General features: G+C 44.1%; 2 protein-coding genes across 2 annotated transcripts in view; one reads left to right on the top strand and one right to left on the bottom strand.

Moving 5' to 3' along the window:
• Positions 1-1,574: 1,574 nt before the first annotated feature.
• On the top strand, positions 1,575-14,039 carry LOC139533916 (endoplasmic reticulum-Golgi intermediate compartment protein 2-like). The gene is made up of 14 exons (XM_071332406.1): positions 1,575-1,741; positions 5,319-5,465; positions 5,568-5,676; positions 5,792-5,838; positions 5,989-6,056; positions 6,149-6,189; positions 6,700-6,801; positions 7,388-7,483; positions 8,340-8,395; positions 8,661-8,759; positions 9,224-9,321; positions 12,828-12,990; positions 13,148-13,227; positions 13,362-14,039. Exons 2-14 carry the CDS (start codon positions 5,360-5,362, stop codon positions 13,431-13,433), a joined length of 1,137 nt encoding a protein of 378 aa, XP_071188507.1. The 5' UTR covers positions 1,575-1,741; positions 5,319-5,359; the 3' UTR covers positions 13,434-14,039.
• A 292-nt stretch (positions 14,040-14,331) lies between these two features.
• The window catches only part of LOC139533915 (fatty acyl-CoA reductase 1-like), a 63,129-nt gene continuing 50,306 nt past the window's right edge, over positions 14,332-27,154 (bottom strand). Inside the window, exons 4-12 of the mRNA XM_071332404.1 lie at positions 26,673-26,852; positions 25,790-25,967; positions 23,192-23,236; positions 22,943-23,061; positions 22,580-22,647; positions 18,321-18,492; positions 17,937-18,066; positions 17,530-17,657; positions 14,332-17,429 (exon numbers count right to left, since the gene is read on the bottom strand). Of these exons, the coding sequence (XP_071188505.1) occupies positions 17,267-17,429; positions 17,530-17,657; positions 17,937-18,066; positions 18,321-18,492; positions 22,580-22,647; positions 22,943-23,061; positions 23,192-23,236; positions 25,790-25,967; positions 26,673-26,852 (1,183 nt within the window). The 3' untranslated portion in view covers positions 14,332-17,266. The remainder of the gene's footprint in view (positions 17,430-17,529; positions 17,658-17,936; positions 18,067-18,320; positions 18,493-22,579; positions 22,648-22,942; positions 23,062-23,191; positions 23,237-25,789; positions 25,968-26,672; positions 26,853-27,154) is intronic.

Here is a 27,154-nt window from a genome sequence, read left to right as displayed (position 1 = left end):
GGGGCGGGGATTTGGTTGGGTACGCGGAAAGAGTCGAGGGGAAACCCGATCATATGCGAAAGAAAGCATGGGAAAGCCATTGGGGCAAGCCTATCTCTGACGTCAATTTCCAAATTATTTATTTCCATCTGGTTACTCAGTGTAATAGCAAATACCTATACTTATAACATTGTGAATGATGTAAATAGTTGTTTTTTATTTAACTCGACAGTCATCATTGACCTATAAACAACAGTGATATGATGCAAACTGACACAACTTGGTCAAAGTGCCCAAGGCTGCACTCAGCAGGAAAAGCACTGCCATTGGTTTGGACTCATATGGCCTGGTTCAGAATACAGGAAGCGTGATCAACACAACAAAATGCTCTCCCTGCCTGGTATTTCTCACGGAGAGTGTCTGACGTGCTCTACGTGCTTTGTGGGTAGGGAATAGCAATAGGACTGCCGACCCGTTTGATCTGTGTGAGCTGACAGTGCCCATCCCCCCCATAAACCCATCTGTGCAGCTCTGCATAGTCAAGTAGGCTTAATGCATGCGGCACTGTGACTGCACCTATGGAAACATGCAGTTATTTGCTGACTTTGGCATGTGCCTAATACTGTATTTATACTAGAAAACCATATATGAAGCCCTCCCAAGGAGAGACAATGATACTATTTAGCAGTTGATATTTCATAAAAATGCCAATAATTGTCGGATTTTAACATGTGTAAGTGTAACTGAGTTTGGATGTTTAAATAGCCTTGCTACAACTTGATTTGAGGGTGTTGCAGGGTGTTAAGGTCAAAGCCCATCAGTCATGATGGTGTGTATATGGCCTGTGGCATTCCCTGAGGTTTCATGACAGTTCCCTGTGGGGAGCCACTCTGCTTTAATGAGCTGTTGTTACCGTAGTCGGCGTGTCTGAATAAGCATCAGCCAGGCAGGACACTTCGCCTGCATTGGTTTATTTGAGCAGAATCGCATTAGTGGAAACCAAGACTGTTCTCAGGGCAGGGCTGGTTGTGGTTAGATATTTTATAGTTGCGTCAGGGACAATTTTAGCTAGCCCTAATTCTCATAACCTACTGATGTGAACTGTGCATGAGCCCAACAATGCCTCTTAATTAATGATAAAGTCTAAACAGCTGGGGTTACTTCAGTTAAAGAAGCAGTGTGTGTGCCAACGTGCAGTCAGAGCTGGCTAATTATAAGGGATGAAAATATGTTAAAACGGAATTGCAATGGATACTTAATGTGTATGTTTTAAGTAAAAGGTATGTTGTAAAAACATTATCACACTAATTTATTGTGCAACAGCAAAATACTAGGCATGATATACCTAGGTCTAAAATGGTGAAGCTAATACAAATAGTTATCATCCTGTAAACATAAAATAGTTTTGAATTTAATAAAATGATGCAAAATTTGGAATAATGTCCTACATTTTAGGGAACAAGCTTTGAAAGAAGACAAAGAATGCGGCTTGAAAATATTTTCACGGGCTCGACCGCCATCTGGTGTACAATGCGTAAAATGACAACACATTTAGAGCCATTCGCGAACTCGTCGACAGGTGGCGGTAATGGAAAATGACCATTGACAGTTCATATCGCCTAGCGGGTGGTCGTGCTGCTAAGACAAGAAGAACGTGAAGAACGCTAGAAGCTAACAAACGTCTTTTTTCACTAGTTATAATGTTATGAATTGATACCTGCTTTGCAATCAATTTACTGGAGTATAGACGCATGAAACCGAGGTAAGAAGAGACAATTAAGAATGAATGGTTCTCAGACAGCCATGAGCATTTTTGCTAACTTGTTGTAGCTTATGTTGGTGATGCTGGTGTTGTTATGTGGCTGTACGATGTTTACTATCACTAGCTATTGAAGGAAATACTATATATCCTATTGACGTTGGTGGGCTATTTCAGTTGTTTTGCATAGATAACGTTATTGCCCAGTGCCCACGGACACGAATGTATATTGGGCTTGGTGCTCTCCACTGGCTTCCAGTTGAAGCTCGCATCCGCTACAAGACCATGGTGTTTGCCTACGGAGCTGTGAGGGGAACGGCACCTCCGTACCTTCAGGCTCAGATCAGGCCCTACACCCAAACAAGGGCACTGCGTTCATCCACCTCTGGCCTGCTCGCCTCCCTACCTCTGAGGAAGTACAGTTCCCGCTCAGCCCAGTCAAAACTGTTCGCTGCTCTGGCACCCCAATGGTGGAACAAACTCCCTCACGACGCCAGGTCAGCGGAGTCAATCACCACCTTCCGGAGACACCTGAAACCCCACCTCTTTAAGGAATACCTAGGATAGGATAAAGTAATCCTTCTAACTACCCCCCCCTCCCCCCCTAAAAGAGTTAGATGCACTATTGTGAAGTTGTTGTTCCACTGGATATCATAAGGTGAATGCACCAATTTGTAAGTCGCTCTGGATAAGAGCGTCTGCTAAATGACTTAAATGTAAATGTAATGGTGCCCCACCCCCCGTTGCTTCCTAGTTAAAATTATACTGATGAGTACTTCCTCATGCCGGTAGTGCTTAGCGATGAATGCTTTTTGAGGTCGGTTCGATTTCGGTTCATTATTAAAAAATAATCACATATTTCGGTTTCGATTTTGGGTTAAATACAGTAATAACACAGAATAAAACAATTAATAAATGTACTATGATGGTGGTAGACTGCCCATTACTGCTATTACTTATTAACCATCATATTCACATTAATTTATTTCCGTTGTTTATATTGTTTTCTTATTTGATGACTTTATTATTTAATTCCAAGTCATCATCTCATCTCTATGGGGCTGCTGCCTATGCTGTCTGACAAAATCACTATTTTGTAGTTCTTCAAAGTAAATAAGGCATACTTTTATGACTACTGAATACCAACTATCAATCACTTTGATCATGTATTTTCAGCTAGAGATACCTGGCCAAGAAACAGCTGCTCTCAATAGAGGTGTCATAATACCCATAAAACCTAGCCATCAAAAGTGACCTTGTCCTAGAGAGATTTACACTGTTAACAAAACGTCACGCCAGGGTAAGCCTACACGAAACACAGCCATTATTTTAAGTGTTTCTAAAGTCCCCTATGGGAAACGTGAATGCTGGAAAAATGATTGGAACCATTTCCTTGTTTGGCCACTAGGTTTTATGACTCTCACTGTGGTACTCTATATCCCCTCATGGTACCTTCTCCACTGTGCAATCCGGTTTCCGAGCTGGTCACGGGTGCACCTCAGCCACGCTCAAGGTACTAAACGATATCATAACCGCCATCGATAAAAGACAGTACTGTGCAGCCATCTTCATCGACCTGGCCAAAGCTTTCGACTCTGTCAATCACCGTATTCTTATCCCCAGACTCAACAGCCTTGGTTTCTCAAATGACTGCCTCGCCTGGTTCACCAACTACTTCTCTGATAGAGTTCAGTGTGTCAAATCGGAGGGCCTGTTGTCCGGACCTCTGGCCGTCTCTATGGGGGTACCACAGGGTTCAATTCTCAGGCCGACTCTTTTCTCTGTATATATCAACGATGTCGCTCTTGCTGCGGGTGATTCCCTGATCCACCTCTACGCAGACGACACCATTCTGTATACATCTGGCCCTTCTTTGGACACTGTGTTAACAAACCTCCAAACGAGCTTCAATGCCATACAACACTCCTTCCGTGGCCTCCAACTGCTCTTAAACGCTAGTAAAACTAAATGCATGCTTTTCAACCGTTCGCTGCCCGCACCCGCCCAACTAGCATCACTACTCTGGACAGTTCTGACTTAGAATATGTGGACAGCTACAAATACATAGGTGTCTGACTAGACTGTAAACTCTCCTTCCAGACTCATATTAAACATCTCCAATCCAAAATAAAATCTGGAATCGGCTTCCTATTTTGCAACAAAGCCTCCTTCACTCACGCCGCCAAACATACCCTCGTAAAACTGACTATCCTACCGATCCTCGACTTTGGCGATGTCATTTACAAAATAGCCTCCAACACTCTACTCAGCAAACTGGATGTAGTCTATCACAGTGCCATCTGTTTTGTCACCAAAGCCCCATATACCACCCACCACTGCGACCTGTATGCTCTAGTCGGCTGGCCCTCGCTACATATTCGTTGCCAGACCCACTGGCTCCAGGTCATCTATAAGTCTATGCTAGGTAAAGCTCCGCCTTATCTCAGCTCACTGGTCACGATAACAACACCCACCCGTAGCACGTGCTCCAGCAGGTATATCTCACTGGTCATCCCCAAAGCCAACACCTCCTTTGGCCGCCTTTCCTTCCAGTTCTCTGCTGCCAATGACTGGAACGAATTGCAAAAATCGCTGAAGCTGGAAACTTATATTTCCCTCACTAACTTTAAACATCAGCTATCTTAGCAGCTAACCGATCGCTGCAGCTGTACATAGCAGATCTGTAAATAGCCCATCCAATCTACCTACCTCATCCCCATATTGTTTTTATTTACTTTTCTGCTCTTTTGCACACCAGTATTTGTACTTGCACATCATCATCTGCTCATCTATCACTCCAGTGTTAATTTGCTAAATTGTAATTACTTTTCTACTATGGCCTATTTATTGCCTTAACTCCTCATGCCATTTGCACACACTGTATATAGACTTTCTTTTTTTCTATTGTGTTATTGACTGTACGCTTGTTTATTCTATGTGTAACTCTGTGTTGTTGTTTGTGTCGCACTGCTTTGCTTTATCTTGGCCAGGTCGCAGTTGTAAATGAGAACTTGTTCTCAGCTAGCCTGCCTGGTTAAATAAAGGTTAAATATATATATATATATCTTTTTTTTAAATGGCCATGCGTTCTTGTCTCTTCCTCAGCAGGTGTAAAAAAAATGAACGGACCTGACAAGTAGTTGCGAAATGGATTATGGTCATTGTAGTTAATTACCATGTTTTATATGCTAAACTATGTAAAATATTGGCCTGTTGGAAACTACAACTCCCTACTACATCGCACAGTTCAGGCTGGATCTGATTTCTCGCTAGAGAAACTGCAATGTGCACATTGAGCTCACAGAAAAAAATAAGGAATTAGTTGTTTAAAAACGGAAAAATAACCACCATTTTGGTTAATCGCCCAGCACTACATGTGGGTAGTAACTCATTTGAAAAAAACGAGATAGTTAGTTGATTGGAAGAATGTGGTGTCAGTGACATTGCCAATCAAGCCTAGCCAGGTATGACCGATGTGTGCAGCGATGATGGTGGTAACCTGCATATTGTTTTATTCCTATATTACACAGATTAGAAAAAACACCATAATGGACTATTCTGTATGATTTCACTTTCCCAGGTTAGGTGTATGAAGGGAGGACGTGGAGAGTGGTCCTGAAGATGAGGCGTCTGTACAGGAAGAAAGCCCTGAGTCTGGTTAAGGAGCTGGATGCCTTCCCCAAGGTCCCAGAGAGCTATGTCGAGACCACAGCCACAGGGGGGACAGGTGAGATTTCACTCTCAATACTGCTTACATATGTCTGAATGCTGATTCAATAGACCCAACTTTGAATGACGTCGCTAATGTTCTTCTCTCGCCCATCCATAGTGTCCCTGATAGCATTCACTGCCATGGCACTGCTGGCCTTCTTTGAGTTCTTTGTGTATCGGGACACCTGGATGAAGTATGAATACGAAGTGGATAAAGATTTCTCAAGGTACATAGAAATGTTGATTTTGTTTCATCATGATAAGTTCTTATTTAAGACTGAACTGTGTTTTACTGCCAGTACATTATCTTGGAATCTGACAATACTTTTTCTTCATTTACAGTAAATTGAGAATAAACATAGATATTACAGTTGCCATGAGATGCCAACGTAAGTATTCAACCTTATCACACATTATTTATTGAAATCATTCATGACATCTAGGCCTTCATATTTTGGGCATAATTAATGTGTTATGATGTACTGTATAATTTTGCCCTCAACCCCCTGGAGCTAAAGATTGAGTTGCTGCTGTTCCAGATGTGGGTGCAGACATTCTGGACCTGGCAGAGACTATGATAACATCAAATGGCATTCAGTATGAGCCTGTGAGTAGATCACTGAGCATTCTATTACATACAAATAGATTTTGGTGATCCCAAACCCTGATCTATTATCTTCCCTGTGTATAAATGTTCAGGTGATTTTTGAGCTGACCCCGCAGCAAAAACTGTGGCACAGGTAGGCAGTTTACTCAGTTAGTACGTGTGCATGTCACTGTTAAAATATCACCCCACCACTTTGTAGGTGAACAGCTGAGGGGGGGGGGGGAGAAATGTAACCACTCTCAAATTCATAGACAGACTAATGGCTCAAAGGACTGACCATCCATGATATCAGAATGATAGTTGTTCTTTTCTTTGTTGAGCCTATACAGTGTTTGTTTACAAGTCAATTATTTATAAACAAAATAGTAAAACAAGCTTCTATTTTGGGTTTTGATTGGGTTAGACAGTTAAACTAAGCTCATGAGACATTTATAATGTTTTATTCTTAAATAATCAATGGCTATATATCATGAATTTAAACGTAAAACAATTGAGGTAGAAATTGTAGATTGGCCCTTTAAGCACTTTGTTAATAGTCGGAAAATCTCACTCAACCACATTCCAAAAGAAAAAAACTATTTTGTCGTCCTTCCTGTATGAAATGAGTAGTTAACCTGTTTCTCCCTCTCCCAACTCTCCTTAGGACCCTGTTGCTGATACAGAACAGGCTGAGGGAGGAGCATTCTCTACAAGAGGTCTTGTACAAGAGTGTTCTAAAGGGAGCCCCTACGGCCTTGCCCCCTAGGTTAGTAGTCCTGCCTTGCCCCCTAGGTTAGTAGTCCCGCCTTGCCCCCTAGGTTAGTAGTCCCGCCTTGCCCTCTAGGTTAGTAGTCCCGCCTTGCCCGCTAGGTTAGTAGTCCCGCCTTGCCCCCTAGGTTAGTAGTCCCGCCTTGCCCCCTAGGTTAGTAGTCCCGCCTTGCCCCCTAGGTTAGTAGTCCCGCCTTGCCCCCTAGGTTAGTAGTCCCGCCTTGCCCCCTAGGTTAGTAGGCCCGCCTTGCCCCCTAGGTTAGTAGGCCCGCCTTGCCCGCTAGGTTAGTAGGCCCGCCTTGCCCACTAGATAAGTAGGCCCGCCTTGCCCCCAAGGTTAGTAGTCCCGCCTTGCCCCCTAGGTTAGTAGTCCCGCCTTGCCCCCTAGGTTAGTAGTCCCGACTTGCCCCCTAGGTTAGTAGTCCCGACTTGCCCCCTAGGTTAGTAGGCCCGACTTGCCCCTCAAGGTTAGTAGTTGGTAGGGCTCTCAAATGCAAAATGCATCACTACTGAGGTGTTGAGAAAATGCATTAAGTACAGATATGTTTTCCTACAAAGGTAATAGTATGTGTGTGTGTCTTCAGAGAGGGCACCGCCTCAGAGCCCTTAAGTGCCTGTAGGATACATGGGCACGTCTACGTCAACAAAGTGGCTGGGAACTTCCACATCACAGTGGGAAAGTAAGATACCTGTACACTTTCCTATATGCATGATATATTTAAGCAACAAGGCCCAAGGACGTGTGGTACAGGGGCCAATATACCACGGCAAAGGGCTGTTCTTAAGCACAACGCAACGTGGAGTGCCTGGACACAGCCCTTAGCCGTGGTATATTGGCCATATATCACAAACCCCCGAGGAGCATTATTGCTATTAGAAACTGGTTACCAATGTAATTAGGGCAGTGAAACTAAATGTTTTGTCACACCCATGGTATATGGTCTGATATACCATGGCTTTCAGCCAATGAGAATTCAGGGCTCAAACCACCCAGTTTATAATTAAGCAATAAGGCCAGAGGGGGTGTGGTATATGGACAATATACCATGGCTAATGGCCGTTCTTAGTCAAGACGCAACCCAGAGTGCTTTGGATACAGCCCTTAGCCGTTGTATATTGGCCATATACCACAAACCCCCGGAGTGCCTTATTGCCATTATAAATTGGTTACCAACGTAATTAGACCAGTAAATAGTAATGTTTTGTCATACCCATGGTATACTGTCTGATATACAACGGCTTTCAACCAATCAACATTCAGGGACCAAACAACCGGTTTATATTTAATAGTGCATTTTGAATGTAAATCATTCTTTATGGGTGTAATGGGGGAAAGCTATGTAATACTGCCACAGACTTAGAGGTTAATGGAGTTTGTCTCATATGTTAGAAGCTTCCAAGCTCCACAAATTGATGCTGCGAATGATTTATGAGTCTATATGTCTGATGGGAAAAAGGGCACTCAACCTATAGAGCACAGTATATTTCCTTTTGATGAAAATGCTCCTCACGCTTCTAACCCTCTGTCTTTCTCAGGCCTATTCATCATCCTCGTGGCCATGCTCATATAGCAGCTTTTGTAAGCCATGACAGTAAGTTCTCGGTCAGCCTGACCAGGAAAGGGTGACACTCATTTGCATAAGTTACTCGTTTTTGACAAGGACAACATTAGTACTGTTCTCTGGTTGCTTACATTGTATCTGCATTTCCATGTTTCAAGTGATAGATAAGACCAGTATCTATTCTAATGCAGTGCCAAATAACTATTTTCTCAGAATCATTCACTCCCAAATAGAGGTTTTCACTGTCCCATTCCACCTGACTGAATGTGAGCTGGGTTTCATCAATGCATTGCAGCGTACAACTTCTCCCATCGGATAGACCATCTGTCTTTCGGAGAAGAGATCCCCGGCATCATCAATCCTCTGGACGGGACAGAGAAAATCACCAGCAACCGTAAGTTACTGATCCTCCTCACCGAGACCAGGAAGTTAACACATTAATATGTTCTTATCAAACCTCATTCAGCTGTTACTCAATGTGTAGCTATGACTACAGAATGGTAGAGCAGTGACTGTATATTGAGGTACTTTGTAGCAACAATATTGTGTTGTGAATAAGGCACACTGTCAAAACCCAGACTGTGTAGGCTGATTATGTACATGAGCTCTGATCCACACTTCCAGCCTATTCTGCTCAGCATGGCGTCATGAGTTTGCAGGGAGAAAATGTAGCTATTTGTATCCATTTGAAGTGGATTCACTGCAGGCTTGCTTTCATTCACTTGCCATTCAAAGCAGCCTAGTTTCTCCAAGGGAAAGAACTGAAGCCCCCTATTTCACTTTTTCTAGAAGTATTCTGTGTAGACTGTCACTAGATGGATGGGGTAAAAGGCTTTGCTCTTTGTCTTGTTGTTGCAGATAATGAGATGTTCCAGTATTTCATTACGGTGGTACCTACCAAACTGCACACCTCCAAGGTGTCGGCAGACACACACCAGTTCTCTGTGACAGAGAGGGTAAGTCCTGATTTAGGCACAGATCTAGTATCAGCCTGCCTTCCCCAAATCCTCATATTAACCATCAGGGGGAAAGGAATTATATTTGATGTTGACCATGATGGAGGATGCTGCAGTGGGTTCAGATAATTGATCAGTCTCCTCATCCATCCATCCAGTCCATTCAGCTCCCTCTGCTGGCTGCCAAAAGTTACTTCTTGCTCTGCTGTATAACACCACCACCTGAGACAGTCATAGATTTCTCTCTTACAAACACACAAAGGCTAGATGCTAGAAGTGTGTGTGTGTGTGTGTGTGTGTGTGTGTGTGTGTGTGTGTGTGTGTGTGTGTGTGTGTGTGTGTGTGTGTGTGTGTGTGTGTGTGTGTGTGTGTGTGTGTGTGTGTGTGTGTGTGTGTGTGTGTGTGTGTGTGTTAGAGGTCGACTGATTAATCGGCATGTCCGATTTCAAAACAATCGGTAATCTGCATTTTTGGATGCCGATTACATTGCAATCCATGAGGAGACTGCGTGGCAGGCTGACCGCCTGTTACGCGAGTGCAGCATCAAAAGGACCTTGTGGCTGCAAGGAGCCAAGGTAAATTGCTAGCTAGCATTAGACTTATAAAAAACAATCAATCTTAACATAATCACTAGTTAATGACACATGGTTGATGATATTACTAGTTTAACTAGCTTGTCCTGCGTTGCATATAATCAATGCGGTGCCTGTTAATTTATCATCAAATCACAGCCTACTTCGCCAAACGGGTGATGATTTAACAAAAGCGCATTCGCGAAAAAAGCACAATCGTTACACCAATGTACCTAACCATAAACATCAATGCCTTTCTTAAAATCAATACACAACTATATCTTTTTTTTAAACCTGCATAATTAGTTAAAATAAATTAATGTTAGTAGGCAATATTAACTAGGGAAATTGTGTCACTTCTCTTGCGTTCAGTGTATACGCACAGTTTGGGCCGCCTGGCTCGTTGCGAACTGTGTGAAAACCATTTTTTCCTAACATTGACCGTAATTAATTTGCCAGAATTTTACATAATTATGACATAACATTGAAGGTTACACAGCAATATTTAGACTTAGGGTTGCCACCCGTTCAATAAAATACGGAACGGTTCCGTATTTCACTGAAAGAATAAATATTTTGTTTTCGAAATGATAGTATCCAGATTTGACTTAATGACCTAAGGCTCGTATTTCTGTGTGTTTATTATATTATGATTAAGTCTATGATTTGATAGAGCAGTCTGACTGAGCGGTGGTAGGCAGCAGCAGGCTCGTAAGCATTCATTCAAACAGCACTTTACTGCTTTTGCCAGCAGCTCTTAGCAATGCTTGGGGCACAGCGCTGTTTATGACTTCAAGCCTATCAACTCCCGAGATTAGGCTGGCAATACTATAGTGCCTATAAGAACATCCAATAGTCAAAGGTATATGAAATACAAATGGTATAGAGCGAAATAGTCCTATAATTCTTATAATAACTACAACCTAAAACTTCTTAACTGGGAATATTTAAGATTCATGTTAAAAGGAACCACCAGCTTTCATATGTTCTCATGTTCTGAGCAAGGAACTTAAACGTTAGCTTTTTTACATGGTACATATTACACTTTTACTTTCTTCTCCAAAACAGTTTTTGCATTATTTAAACCAAATTGAACATGTTTCATTATTTATTTGAGACTAAATTGCTTGTATTTATGTATTATACACTGCTCCAAAAAATTAAGGGAACACTTAAAAACACAATGTAACTCCAAGTCAATCACACTTCTGTGAAATCAAACTGTCCACTTAGGAAGCAACACTGATTGACAATAAATGTCACATGCTGTTGTGCAAATGGAATAGACAACAGGTGGAAATTATAAGCAATTAGCAAGACACCCCCAATAAAGGAGTGGTTCTGCAGGTGGTGACCACAGACCACTTCTCAGTTCCTATGCTTCCTGGCTGATGTTTTGGTCACTTTTGAATGCTGGCGGTGCTTTCACTCTAGTGGTAGCATGAGACGGAGTCTACAACCCACACAAGTGGCTCAGGTAGTGCAGCTCATCCAGGATGGCACATCAATGCGAGCTGTGGCAAGAAGGTTTGCTGTGTCTGTCAGCGTAGTGTCCAGAGCATGGAGGCGCTACCAGGAGACAGGCCAGTACATCAGGAGACGTGGAGGAGGCCGTAGGAGGGCAACAACCCAGCAGCAGGACCGCTACCTCCGCCTTTGTGCAAGGAGGAGCACTGCCAGAGCCCTGCAGCAGGCCACAAATGTGTATGTGTCTGCTCAAACGGTCAGAAACAGACTCCATGAGGGTGGTATGAGGGCCTGACGTCCACAGGTGGGGGTTGTGCTTACAGCCCAACACCGTGCAGGACGTTTGGCATTTGCCAGAGAACACCAAGATTGGCAAATTCGCCACTGGCGCCCTGTGCTCTTCACAGATGAAAGCAGGTTCACACTGAGCACATGAGCACATGTGACAGACGTGACAGAGTCTGGAGACGCCGTGGAGAACGTTCTGCTGCCTGCAACATCCTCCAGCATGACCGGTTTGGCGGTGGGTCAGTCATGGTGTGGGGTGGCATTTCTTTGTGGGGCCGCACAGCCCTCCATGTGCTCGCCAGAGGTAGCCTGACTGCCATTAGGTACCGAGATGAGATCCTCAGACCCCTTGTGAGACCATATGCTGACACATGCACATTTGTGGCCTGCTGGAGGTCATTTTGCAGGGCTATGGCAGTGCTCCTCCTTGCACAAAGGCGGAGGTAGCGGTCCTGCTGCTGGGTTGTTGCCCTCCTACGGCCTCCTCCACGTCTCCTGATGTACTGGCCTGTCTCCTGGTAGCGCCTCCATGCTCTGGACACTACGCTGACAGACACAGCAAACCTTCTTGCCACAGCTCGCATTGATGTGCCATCCTGGATGAGCTGCACTACCTGAGCCACTTGTGTGGGTTGTAGACTCCGTCTCATGCTACCACTAGAGTGAAAGCACCGCCAGCATTCAAAAGTGACCAAAACATCAGCCAGGAAGCATAGGAACTGAGAAGTGGTCTGTGGTCACCACCTGCAGAACCACTCCTTTATTGGGGTTGTCTTGCTAATTGCCTATAATTTCCACCTTTTGTCTATTCCATTTGCACAACAGCATGTGAAATTTATTGTCAATCAGTGTTGCTTCCTAAGTGGACAGTTTGATTTCACAGAAGTGTGATTGACTTGGAGTTACATTGTGTTGTTTAAGTGTTCCCTTAATTCTTTTGAGCAGTGTATTAAGTTTAAATAAGTGTTAATTGTTCATTCAGTATTGTTGTAATTGTCATTATTACAAATATAAACATAAAAATCGGCCGATTAACCGGTATCGGCTTTTTCTGGTCCTCCAATAATTGGTATCGGCGTTGAAAAATCATAATCGGTCGACCTCTAGTGTGTGTGTGTGTGTGTGTGTATAGGAGAGATTAACCCCCACCCCACTCTACCTACCCACTGTCTGGTCTAGGAGCGGGTGATTAACCATGCGGCGGGCAGCCACGGTGTGTCTGGAATCTTTATGAAGTACGACACCAGCTCTCTGATGGTGACGGTCAGTGAGCAGCACATGCCCCTCTGGCAGTTCCTGGTACGACTCTGTGGCATCATCGGGGGTATCTTCTCCACCACAGGTCCAGACAACACTCACTCTTACCACCCAGTGTCATGGGCAGACCTCATACTGTTCATGTCTCACAAATCATTCCATGGCTGCTTTGCCAGCCTGATACTGTGCCACGTTAGAGAAATGCACCTTGAACATCTTCATTGATCTTCTCTCTCCCACAGGCATGATCCATGGGTTTGTTGGCTTCTGTTTCGACATAGTCTGCTGTCGCTTCAAACTAGGCCCATATAAACCTAGAGAGGTGAGCCCAGTCTTCTTTATTGCCACTGAAACTATGTCACAAAATGATGGTAAATCCTTACATGTACCAGTTTCCCCGTGTCTCACTGGTAGTAGTGTATTTACACTGTACCTCTACGTGTTCTCTATTTCCAGGTGGTTCTCCCAGATCCCCATGTGAACAATTGTGCTGCTCCGCTCCTGACGGACAACCACGTACAGGAGTAGCCCTGTGACCTGCGCCCATATCCACAAAGCTCTCTGAGTAGGAGTGCTGAGATTGAATCAGTTTTGCCCTTTTGTATCATAAGATTGTATGTACAGATCCTAGATCAGCACTCCTACTGTGAGACGCTTTGTGGATATGGGACCTGGAGCCTGCTGCTGATCGTGCACCTACTGTCCCTTCACCTGTGTGGGAATCCAGGAAGAGAAGTCTCCAATCACAAGTATGTGGATTGCTGGGAGTTTGTTTTGAACCAAATAAGAGTAAACTGATTAGGATGCGACAATCATAATTGTTCTATTTATTGTTTTGGACAGTATCCTCATATGACTACCAATATAATATATTTATATCCTGTAAATATGTATTTTACACTGGAAAATGGAAAGCAGCTAACTCCCCAGTTTTATCAGGCTTAGTGTGTAAAGGTATTGGGATGTTGTCATCTGTAAGTTAGGCTGAATGAAATCTGATCCTTCTATGTTATCATTCATACTATTAACTTGCATGTCATGTTTGTTCTATTTCTATCTATTTGCACTGTTGTTCAGTATCTGTTTCACATCTGTCAATGCGAGATGTCCTATTAAACGTGTCACTTCATGTTGTACACTTTACATTCATTTAAATCTCTCGTTTGGTATCCCACTATCCTCTGGTGATGGTGCATGCTCTTAGCCTGCGCTTACACAAGCAGTCCATTTCGGATCTTTTTTTACACTAATTGGTCTTTTGACCAATCACATCACATCTTTTCACGTCCAATCTTTCAAAAGACCAATTAGTGAAAAAAAGATCAGAATTGGGCTGCCTGTATAAACGCAGCCATGGAAGAAGGCTAAATCTATTTTCTACATGAGGCAGCAGTGTATGAAGCAGAATGATTAGCACACTGACCAATTTGTTGTCTTTTGGTTTATTCATGTTTTGCCAAACAAACTTTAAGTGTTTTCAGAGCAGGAATAGAAGGTCATTTAACATTTGCCAATTACATTTGAAAAAGGAAAATTAAACAAAATAAACAGTCGTAAGTGTTGCAGTTTACAGAACATTGCCCAGTTAGCTCTGATCTACCTGTTCTGATCTACCCACAGTGCTCTGCTTCCACTATGTATCATAACAAAGACACTGCTTTATTATCAACATGACAGATGCCAAGATCCATAACAAGCAGGACATTTTGTACAACTTCATTGTACAGAGAAAGCCATTTTCTGTGTTTGGCGTGCGTTTGGTTCATAGTCCCTTACTGAATTTAGGAAAGGACGGTCACCATTGTTGCACAACATTACTGGCTCACATAGAAACATGCTTTTCCAGAGGGAGGATTTGGGGTACATTTAGTCAATACTTCTACCATAGATACTGTATATAGCTGTATCATCTCATAAAAAGTGGACTACTGCTGTCTGCCACAAGTAACACTTCAGATCTAGTCTGGGGAGCTCTGTGGTAGAGTCAGACTCCTGTAGAATCAGCCCTCAGGAATACTACTCTTTTAGGTAGTCTAGAAAAATAATATAGAACTTCAACTATTTACACATCTTCCACACTTCTTTATATATGATACTGTCACCATCTACAGTGCATTTGGAAAGTATTCAGACCCCTTGACTTTTTCCACACTTTGTTACATTACAGCCTTATTCTAAAATGGATTAAATTGTCCCCCCTCAATCTACACACAATACCCCATAATGACAAAACAAAAACAGGATTTTAGCAAAGTATCACATTTACATAAATATTCAGACCCTTTAGTCAGTACTTTGTTGAAGCACCTTTGGCAGCGATTACAGCCTTGAGTCTTCTTGGATGTGACGCTACAAGCTTGGCACACCTGTATATGGGGAGTTTCTCCCATTCTTCTCTGCAGGTCCTCTCAAGCTCTGTCAGGTTGAATGGGGAGTGTCGCTGCACAGCTATTTTCAGGTCTCTCCAGAGATGTTTGATCGGGTTCAAGTCCGGGCTCTGGCTGGGCCACTCAAGGACATTGTACTGGGCCACGGACATTCAGAGACTTGTCCCAAAGCCACCCCTGCGTTGTCTTGGCTGCGTTGCTCCGTTCATCTTTCCTTCTATCCTGACTAGTCTCCCAGTCCCTGCCGCTGAAAAACATCCCCACAGCATAATGCTGCCACCACCATGCTTCACTGTAGGGATGGTGCCAGGTTTCCTCCAGATGTGACGATTGCTGGGCGGCCAGCTCTAGGAAGAGTTTTGGTGGTTCCAAACTTCTTCCATTTAAGAATGATGGAGGCCACTGTGTTCTTCGGGACCTTCAATGCTGCAGAAATCCTTTGGTACCCTTCCCCAGATCTGTGCCTCGACACAATCCTGTCTCGGAGCTCTACGGACAATTCCTTTGACCTCATGGCTTGGTTTTTGCTCTGACATGTACTGTCAACTGTGGGATCTTATATAGACAGGTGTGTGCCTTTCCAAATCATGTCCAATCAATTGAATTTACCACAGATGGACTCCAAGTTGTAGAAACATCAAGGATGATCAATGGAAACAGGATGCACCTGAGCTCAATTTCGAGTCTCATAGCAAATGTCTGAATACTTATGTAAATAGGGTATTTGTTTTTTATTTAATGAATTTGCAAAAATGTCTAAACCTGTTTTCGCTTTGTCATTATGAGGTATTGTGTGTAGATTGAGGAAAAACATTTATTTAATCAATTTTAGAACAAGGCTGTAATGTAACATTTGGAAAAAGTCAAGGGGTCTCAATACTTTCCGAATGCACTGTACCACTTAAGACAAGCCTTAGTTTGACGCAATTATTTATAAAGATGAAAAAATAGTAAACTTAGTTTCAATATAAACTGCTGTACAAAACAGGCAAAAAGTGGACAAACAGTAAAACAAAGAATGAGTCTTATGCGTTGTGTCAAACATACCGATGTCAATATTCAGTAGTCGTCAACCAGGTCAGATGTTTGTAGTACTACAGTAGTAGTCTCCAGTGGTCAAGATTTAGGGCTCCATTCAATCCGCATCACAGAAGTTCAGCTTTACGGCATGATTGAAACAAAGGGAATGTACCTGCTTTTGCAGACTGCATTCACGGTAAAAGCTGCATGTGTTGGCTCAATTGGAAATGACCTTTTTAATTTATATCACAGAGTCTGTAACGCTTCAACTTTACAGATTGAATAAAGCCTTTAATGTAATCAACACTGAAGTTACTCTCGGATATCCTTAGCTGGCCTCGCTACTGAGTACAGGTTCACAAATACAGGTACAGGTGCTGCTGGAGGTCTGAGGGGTGGGGTGCTGGAGGTCTGAGGGGTGGGGTGCTGGAGGTCTGAGGGGTGTGGTCTGGTTGAGGAGTGGGGTTGTGTGCTGCTGGAGGTCTGAGGGGTGTGGTCTGGTTGAGGAGTGGGGTGCTGGAGGTCTGAGGGGTGTGGTCTGGTTGAGGAGTGGGGTGCTGGAGGTCTGAGGGGTGTGGTCTGGTTGAGGAGTGGGGTGCTGGAGGTCTGAGGGGTGTGGTCTGGTTGAGGAGTGGGGTTGTGGGGTGCTGGAGGTCTGAGGGGTGTGGTCTGGTTGAGGAGTAGGGTTGTGTGCTGCTGGAGGTCTGAGGGGTGTGGTCTGGTTGAGGAGTGGGGTTGTGTGGTGCTGGAGGTCTGAGGGGTGTGGTCTGGTTGAGGAGTGGGGTTGTGTGCTGCTGGAGGTCTGAGGGGTGTGGTCTGGTTGAGGAGTGGGGTTGTGTGCTGCTGGAGGTCTGAGGGGTGAGGTCTGGTTGAGGAGTGGGGTTGTGTGCTGCTGGAGGTCTGAGGGGTGTGGTCTGGTTGAGGCAGCGAGCAGGGCGTTCAGCTGGTCAACGGTCAGTTGGTGAGTGTGCTGGAGGCCCTGAAGTAGGAGAGGAACTTGAAGCAGAGGCTGACCACAAAGTACCAGATGTTCCTGGCCATCTGCGAGCGGGCGATGAACACCCTCCAGATGAAGACCAGCAGTAGAGTGTTGAATGTGTAGCGGATGTTCCTCAGCCTGAGGGAGGGAGGGAGTTGGAAGTACACACTGTCATTTACATCCTTCTTCAAAATAAGACCGGAGCAAACACAGTCAGCCCTGTAAGTAGTCTACTCACTTCCTGAGGTGTTGCCTGGCTGCAGGGATGTCGGACATGTCTTCATTCAGAACGTACTTCTTGGTGCCGATGCAGTAGTTATCTATGTACTCCGGCCAGTTCAGCTGACGCACGTCAAAGTTGAATGTCTGGGAGAGAGAGTTAGGATGTTGATGTGCGGTAAGACATGGCTATTATGGTCACATTCAGGCGATTATGTAAACCTTTGGGATATCTATAATTTAACCCTCTGAAAATGAATGATGTAAGTATTCGTGACCTGTTGTCTTGAAATCAATAAAGCTGTATGTTTGAGCTGAAATGATGGCTTGGTGGCATTACTAGGTGAAAAACATACCATTGACTATATACACCAACATGCGGCGATACAGTGTGTGCATAGAGGATGGATGCTGAGTCTACTGTACCTTCCTGTCCTCAGGGCTGAGGTGGCTCATCAGCATGCTCATGTTCTCGGAGTTCCACTCCCAGTCCTGACTGCTGAAGTACTCCAGCAGGCCGATGGCCTTGTGCAGCCGGTTGAAGATACGCATCATCCTACACAGAGAGAGAGGAATGGAGGATCTCAGTCCAAATGTACTGCATGTATATAACACAGTTGTAATGTTCGTTTCACTGAAGATCACTTGTATGCAGCAAACACTGATTTCTTCTTTATGATTACAGATCATTTGATCTATTTTTACATCACACTGTGTTGATTGGGTTGAAAACAAGTTGGTGGTTAAATTTTCATAGACCGAACAATGGTCTAGTGACGACGCTGATTGTCAGGACATTAGTAATCTTACTGGGGTTTCTGTCCGGACAGTCTCAGGTAGAGGTCGTAGATGAGGGCAGGGAACTTGTGGCTGACCAGGATCCAATACTGGTTCATCAGGTAGTTGGAGGTGATGTTGGCGTTGGGCCTTCTGAAAGCCTGCTCCAGAGGGTTCCTCTTGAAGCTGGACATCACATGGTGCTCTGAGAGAGAATACAAAGGAGTTAAAAATGTGAAGGAATCTGTGGCTTGGAGCTGACATCCCTATCTTACAGCTCTATTCTGTTGTGGCATTTTAAGGGGTGTAACGTTAGGGAAGTGCCTTTCACATCTTCCTCAGCCACTATATTAGAGAATTGGGATGCAGTTTTCTGTTGCACTAATGACCTCATTCACAGCAGCTGCACACCTTCCCCACCTGGCTGCAATCAAGGCTGCTCAGACGGAAGGTAAAACTGCTGGGGGAACTGCTAGTGAAGGAACCAGTGGGTGATACTGGTGTGAATTTGTTCCTGTGTGCTTTCTTTTGAAGACTCGTGACCCACCAGCCTCTACAAAGAAGTGAACAGCCTTACGAGGTTAGTTCCTCCTGTGTAAAAGACTATCTGGGGTAAGCCCGAGGGTAGCGCTCTCCTGTTGAGCTGTAGTTTTGTCATTTTGAGGCTTTCCCCATTTAATTTATTCCCTCTAACTGTTTTAGTGCTTTTGTTTTCAAGTTGATCTCATCACTTTTGAGACATCTCCACAAGATGAAAGCCAAGTGGAGGAAGAAGCTGAAGCGTTAAAGGTGGAAAATGAGGCAGAGGTCCAAGTAGACTGGGCCCATCCCCTACAGCTGTGATACCCCTCCAAGACCACTGGTGATTGAAGCCTGCGGTCCATGATGTGCCAAGAGCTGAACCACAGTTGTCTGAAGCCAACCTCATTGCAATGGAGTAAAGGACAGATCCTGGCTACCCAGCCCTCTACTATGCTAATGGAGGCTGGCCAGCAACGACTACTGGAGAATGGCGAGGAAGACTTGAGAAATTATCTCCTGTCATTGAACTCTGGACTTTTACCACCTGCCCAGCATTTTATTTGTTGTGAAGACTTTTATACATCTTTGGTTTATTAACTACAAAATAAAGAACCATTTTTATTGGTTAAACCCTTGTCTATTATGTTGTAGTACTGCCCCTTCACCTTCCATTATACCCAGACTAGATGTAACAGAGTAAATGTAAGTCCGGGACATCTCTTTAGTACATATTATTTTTGCCTTACGTAGACATCTAGAAACCCAAAGGTTGTGTGTTTAAATCTCCTCACAGACAATTTTAGCTAATTAGCAACTACTACAATACTTAGCATGTTGGCTAACCTTAACACCCCCCCCCCCCCCCCCCCTCTGCCTAGTTAGCGTTAGTCATCTAGCTAATGTTAGCCACAACCAATTGGAATGTAATATATCCCTTACAGTAACTGTAGTATTTTGGATGCAGTAGCTGCTGCATTTATACTCTAGCCCGACTGCAATCTTTTTTTCATCAGGGATGTTTTGCAAATTCTTAACATGCTGTAAGAATTGCAATTTGTGAAATGAGACATCCACAAATGAATACATCTCATACTAAATGGAGTGTCTTGGATTTACGTACAGAATAATACAAAATGCTCTGAGACCACGTGCCACACTACATATGACCCTTCGAAGAATCAAAGCCACACCCCTGATGTTTCCAGCACATTTCTGTGGATGATCAACGCTCCGTCATTTGTTCTAAGATCTTAACTCTAAGTAGAACAATATTTTGGGAAGGGATCAAATATTTTTAGCCAGGATTCAATCTGATCGCGATTTGTTGGCTATGTGCCATTTAAAGGGAGAACATGCTGTGTTTACTGTGAACGTGGGAACACTGCCTTTACAAGGTGCATAGCTGACAAAGGGTGATGTTATTGAATCCCGGCCACAGTGAATATTCTCCAGCCTCACTAACAAGAGTTGAAAGATGGTTTTGGTGTTGAGGGTGAGTGTTCCCGGCTAGGGAAAGGTAACACAAATATACATTTTTTGAAAAAGCAAGATTAGAACCTGTGACCTTCTGGTCCCAATCCCTGTGCCTAGTCCACTGCGCTAGTAGGGGGGAGGGTAGCACCTTTGTTTTTTCACGTATTTAATGCAGTTCAGTCAAAGTTTAAAAATAAACTAAGATTCGAAATGTAATTAGTTAAAAATATTTGGTAAGGAAAACAAAATTCACAACCAGGATTCGAACTGGCAACCTTTTGGGTCAAAATCCATGTTGAACGCCCTCCATCCACCTCCAACCTACCTCCCTGAAAGCATTTATTTTATTTGACTCATCTATAAACTCCACCCATTGACTTGGTAGTCTAAGCTCTGCCCACTGAGTTTTCATCCAACCAATCACATTTGTTCTGCCGCGGAGCTTCCCTCAGAACAAGATTGAGGCCGGGGATCAATTCATGGTGCCGTTAAATGGTACATTGTCGGGTGTCTAGTGTGTTGTTCTATAACAAGCCTTGGATTGAATCCCAGCCTGAATGAGGAAAACTCCTGAGCACTATTCCATGGCTCTTTCTCAATTCAAGGGCTCCTTCATCGATTCCTTGGGAGATTCTCTATTGCACAAAAGTCCGGACTCTCCTCGACGCCTCCATCATCCTCTCCTCAGTGATAAGTGGTCAAGTGGTCATGGAGAGTGTCAATTCATTTGTAAGCTATCAGAGGACTGTCCTCGATAGCCTCCTCTCGCAAAGGTAAATCATGTGCTTCCTCATGGCTGCTAGCGCATGGCTGCTGTTTTAAAATTTGCCACACCCCCTTTGAATCAGCTGTTGTTTTCTCGAAGGATAAATACTTTACTTATCCTTTTATCTATAGAATGTATTGCACAAGTAGCTATATTATTTTTTATGACTTTGTATTTTGTGATTCCTCTGTAAACGTCATATGCCTGATGTCGAGCGAGTGAATGACCGTCTCATTTCTTGCAAGAGCATTTCCCTCATTTCCCATTTCTCTCCTCACGTTCCCTCTCCTTTTTCAAAACGGGGTGAGAAGAGGACAGTGGAGAGAAGGCGACCAAAACCAATTAAGATACCAGAATTTTGATAACATATCCAGCCAGCAAACCTCCAACTTCCCAAAGCAGCCCCATGGGCCCCCTAGACCCAGTTTGATTAGCTTGATTCTTAGCTCTTATGTGGTCCAGTAGATTAGTGCCCGCTATCCCAGGTTTATAACAGCGAGGCAGAGTGGTGAGCCCTAATCCCTCTGCCAGCCATCTGGTGGCAATTTCTCAGAGTGAAAGGAGCAGATTCACTAATCTGATAGTATAGGGACCCTGGCTGTCGCCGCTACCGTGCTAATCTGAGCCTGACTGATACCCGGCCCGCATGCATCCTTTTCATCTCAGTGGTCCGCTGGGATATACTGTAGATGATGGGCCGGGAGGTGAGCTGCCACCACAACCAAAATGCTGGTGGGGTGTTGATTTCATGATGACACTTTGATGGACTTGTTATCGTTTGGGCAACTGTGCTTTACTGCTGATGGGAGTTGTCATTTGGGCAGATCCACAGTGGTGAGGTCAAACAGATGCACACAGTGTGGGGGTTCAGATGTAATGTTCTACTAGCTGCCAGAAGGTGGCAGTAGACCCTCGCCACTCAAATCCCTGGGCATCTAATTATGACACAGATCATTTATCCACCTGCTTCTCACTGCTACACCATTCAAACTGATTTAGGAGAACCAGGACTGACAGACAACCCAAAGTTTCATATCCCCGGTGGGAATGTATGATGCATAGTTTCATAGTGACATCACCATCAACCAAATGGATCACTAGTCACTTTAATAATGCCACTTTAATAATGTTTACATATCTTGCATTACTCATCTCATATGTATATACTGTATTTTATACCATCTATTGCATCTTGCCGCTCTGTCATTGCCCATCCACATATTTATATGTATATATTCCTTTTCCATTCCTTTACTTAGATTTGTGTGTATTAGGTAGTTGTGGAATTGTTAGATTACATGTTAGATATTGCTGCACTGTTGGAACGAGAAGCACAAGCATTTCGCTACTCGCAATAACATTTGCTAACCATGTGTATGTGACCAATAAAATTGGATTTGATTTCATCAAGATTTCAACTACTGAAGTACACTGATTTATGAGGACGAAAGCCACAGTGGCAGATGAACAAGCACTAATGATGTCACTGTAACAGGCATACAGACAGACAAACTGACAGACAGATACCTACCGATCTCTCCCCAGTGGAAAGGGTTGATGCCGCCCGTTGTGCAGTTGTAAACCAGCGCTGCTTTGGGTCTGCAAGGGAGCAGAGAGATGAAGTCAGAGGGGTCAAGGGTTAAAGGGATCAAAAGGGAGGGTCCATTAGGAAACATCTATAAAATGAGCCCATGGACACAAAGCACATCAGATGAAAACACTGGGCTTGCTCATCAGTCAATGGTGTAGAGCTGGGGAGATGTGTTCGAACAAACTGGGCTAAGGTAGGTTTACAGGAGAACTTCCTGCAGGTTAATATGGGGGGTGTCTGTTTGTGTGGGTTAAACCATACAGTCATTGGTCAAACCATATTCCACCTGGGCGGAAAGTTAACCTGTGCACTGCCGTGTACCAGCCAGCGGCCAGGGTCAGGTTGATGACCACGTCCACGGGGATGAGGTCCGCCACTGCATCGTTGTTGGCTCTCATGGTGCGCAGGATGCCCTTCCCCGCCTGATCAGACAGGACACAGGGTTACCACCACATCTCATCATCACCTGATCATCGTTTAAACTAGTGGCATCAAAATGAGCAAAATTAGTATATGAAAAATGCAACGTAATAAGTATATGCTGGTACTTACGGCGATGAAGACTCCGCTTGGTCCATTGAAGTTGTCGATCCAGCCCTGAGACAGAAGAATAGGGAGGGAATAAGTTAGTGTAATGAGAGATTAGTGGCTCTATTCAATCCGTATGGAAAATTTCAATCCGTTATTTAAATTTAAAGGCAATGTTCCCGCGTTAGACATATGCAGTCAAATGCTGCATATGTCTGTTCAATCGGAAAGTACTTAAAAATCTCACAATCTGGAACCCTAAGTACCCCCGTTAAAGCTGGAATCCTTAGTTGCTACATCTATTTTTGGACGTATAAATTAATGATATATACCCATTGATTCTTGAAGAATATACCTTATAAATGCCTCATGAGCTTAGTTCAACTGTCGTACCCCATCAGAACCCAAAATACAAGCTTGTTTTACTTTAATGTTTGTAAATGTAAACAAACACTGTATAGTCTAAAAACATTGTTACAACTATAACTTTAATATCATGGATGGTCAGTCCTTGCATCCATAGCTCTGTCTATGAATTTGAGAGTGGTTACATTTCTCCAGGCCCATCCCTCAGCTTTTTACCAAAACACAGGCAGGGTGTCCGCTTTGTTACTGTTTCAGTTAGGGATTCTAGCTTCAAGCACCGCTATAACATTGCTGCAACATCATCAAGTTACAGATAGCCTCCTAACAGCAACATCGATTAGATTGTTGTGTCTGCTGAGTTAGTATTCCTGTGGTGTGCTAAGCTAGCTAGCTACCTATTGTGAGTGCGACTGAGATAGGCAGAGTAACACAGTGTCTACATCAATTAGCCCTCCGGTAATACATTGGTAATAGACTGGGCTTATTTGTGTGGGTCTGTCTGTGGCTTGTCAATACAGGGTAAGGCTACATGATCTGGTGCAGACAGACAGACAGATAAGAGTCCTTATCACGCCGTCTCAGAGTCAATTTTTGCAGGTATACATCTTTGACCCCCATTGAGGGATTGCCTGTGACATTTTAACACTTAACGGAGTTCTGAGGACATGGAGATTGACGTTAATCTCACACACACACACACACACACACACACACACACACACACACACACACACACACACACACACACACACACACACACACACACACACACCCTCCTCCCTCGTCTAGTCGCTCCCACTGTCTCGAGCTGCCTGCGCAATAAACTGGTAATACGTGATCTTTTGGCTGTTTTGCCGGCAGGCCTGGCCCATCCCCACTTCTACACCCACTGGCTCCGGATCCTACACTGTTGAAACGTTACAGTCCCAGAAAACTAAATACAGCCCTGGGGCTATGTAGTCGTTTTCTGTGAATATACTTAGTGCTGTTTAAAAGTGTATTATACTCTACTGAAAACTCAAAGTGTGCATTTTTTCATCTTCTAGATCTTTGGTCTCTTTCTGTGTGAATTCATGGAGCCTCAGACATTTAAAAAATATTCCTGTAGGAAAATAAAGTAAGCATGTCACTTGAATTTGATTTGGGGGAAAGAACTTTGACGAATATTATAATCACGAAAATGATGAAATGTTGAACACCACCCTCCCATTGCTCCTCCAAAATTTTAAGCAGCAATAAAGTCTAGATTTATTTTTTAAACGCTTTAATATGTCCATCTGCCGCTATGCTAAGTGAGATTAAAATGCTTAACGCTGTAGAATCCTTACGCTAAGATGTTAGCCTACACTACAGCAGCCGGACAGATTAGAAAATAAAAAGCAGCTTACTCATGAAAGTAGCATCACCCTGCACATCCAGAAGAGGACTGGCCACCCCTCGGAAGCTGGTTCCTAGCTAGCTATCTTCCTAGGTTCCTGCCTTTCTAGAGGCAACTTCTGATGTCAAAAGGCCTTTATAAAATACATTATATTGATTGATTGATTGATTACTGCACCCACTGAACTTTCAGAGTGGCCTTTCCATGAACCTACAGTTGCTTTTCAGTGACCTTCTATCTAGTAGGAGACATTCAGAGGCTCTCCGGTTTCAGCACTGGCAGTACCCCTCCCTTTCCCCTTCGCCCCTTCCTTGACCCCCTCACATCGCCTCCCAGCTGTTGGGGCCAGGGATGCTCCTCTTCGAGGCCTGGAATCCAGCCCAGCCGGACTTTCTGAACCATAAGAACACACCTGTCTTGGTCCAACCCTAATACAACCATTACTCACCATTACACACCCAATCCCCCTTTAAGTCTGACTGCACACAGGGGAGATATATTGACCAGTGTACTGTTACAGCGATCGATCGCTAATTCCCATCCATTTGGTATCACAGCAGGACATGATGGTGTGAGAATTGACAGGATTCTGACTCCGCCCTTTACCATCACAGTGAAAGTGCTATATAGATTTTTATAAATTGTGATATATTTCCCAACAGGCAGGTGGCTGAGCAAATCACACTTCTTCTGATACACTTATCTTGCTGACCAGTCAATACACTGTTTAACGTCCACAGACTACATACAGAATGTGATCCATGTATCTATTGACTTTATTGCTGCCAGCTATCTAGTGCCAAGTTCCAGTAGAGTAATCAAGTCTCACAGAATGATGTATGTATATGATACTGTATCACTATGGTGACGGTACTCACAGGGAAAGGTTCCTGCCAGCTGGCTCCCACTATGGAGGGTCTGATGATGCCGATGCTGAGCTTGCTGCTCTCCTTCTGGACCACGCACTCTGCCAGGGCTTTGGTGTAGGTGTAGGTGTTGGGGCGCTCCCCGATGAGGCGCGGCGTGATGTCACGGACGATGCTGTCCTCCATCCACCTGCAGTCACAGACAAGAGGACACTCACAATTAGACTCACATCACAATGGTACAGGACACATGCCAGGATTGAAGTAATGTTGGCATTTTGTGTAGATAGATGAAACGTCATTCACTCTGATAGCTGTCTGTGATGGTATTTATAATCAATCATTAGTTGGAAATGACACAAGGTGGTGTGGACTTGACAGCACCCTTGGTTCGGTTCAATTCCATTTCAATCAGTTCATTCAGGAGATGAATTGAAATTCAATGAATATACTGTCATTTATCTAACTAAGGCTAGATTCTATCAGATCTGTGCTAGACGACACCAGCATAGCGGTTGTTTTGGTGGAACTGCGTTAGAGCTGTCAAATCCACAAGCGGCTCCCGGCATTATACCTAAAGCGGACATTTTCTCGTTCTGAACTTCCAACGCGAGTGGGACAGGTGTGGCATTGTGACAATGATCACAAGAGCAGCTGCTCACCGATGTGACAAGTACAACGTAGTTCCACCTCCGACTGCGCCAAAACATCAGCTATGCGGGTGTTGGCTATCGCCGGTTAACGCTTGATCTGATTGAATCCAGGTCTAAGTGCCATTTATTTTCAATGCATGAAATTTGCAAATGATATCACTTCTTGAATAGATGGAGTCATAATAGCAGCCCCCCCCCCCCCCCCCAACTCGGATGCAGAAAGTAGACTTCACACTACTCACTCCAGGGAGTCGATGAGCTTCTTGGGTTCTACAGGCGGTGGGTAGATGATTTCGTCGATGTGCCTGCGGTTGCAGTTGGCGTAGGCTGTGGAGATGTGGATGAAGGCCTGGAGGTGGTGCATCTGCTGGGCCAGATTCAGGAGCTGCTGCGTGCCTATCACATTCAGCTGCAGGGCGTGTCTGGGAAGAGAGTAGACACACACACACACACACACACACACAGCAGGAATAGGTAAGAGATCACTGTGCATAAGTACACTAAGAAGCATAAGCACACTATGCATTACCATAATATAATCACAAGGAGAAGTGAGACAGTGAGAGAGAGACAGAGAGAGAAAGAGAGACACAGAAAAAGAGAGAGAGGAGGGTGAGAGAGAGACAGCACGTTGGAAGGTTGGCATTATAATCATCCTCCTCACACTCTTTTATCCTCACACTTCATTCCAGGAATGTGCTTCCATTCCAGGAATAAACAGACA

Source organism: Salvelinus alpinus, chromosome 11 (genome assembly GCF_045679555.1).
Source record: "Salvelinus alpinus chromosome 11, SLU_Salpinus.1, whole genome shotgun sequence".
In the NCBI taxonomy this organism is placed as follows: domain Eukaryota; kingdom Metazoa; phylum Chordata; class Actinopteri; order Salmoniformes; family Salmonidae; genus Salvelinus; species Salvelinus alpinus.
Note: the sequence above shows the minus strand (reverse complement) of the source record. Positions and strands in the feature narration are given on the sequence as shown.

What these genes read in the sequence shown, in the direction of transcription:
- LOC139533916 (XM_071332406.1), top strand. Translation starts at nt 5,360, where the DNA reads ATGAGGCGTCTGTACAGGAAGAAAGCCCTGAGTCTGGTTAAGGAGCTG. An exon ending in ATGGCATTCAGTATGAGCCT is followed by an intron (nt 6,057 to 6,148) that starts GTGAGTAGATCA and finishes ATAAATGTTCAG; the next exon opens with GTGATTTTTGAGCTGACCCC. An exon ending in CAGCAAAAACTGTGGCACAG is followed by an intron (nt 6,190 to 6,699) that starts GTAGGCAGTTTA and finishes AACTCTCCTTAG; the next exon opens with GACCCTGTTGCTGATACAGA.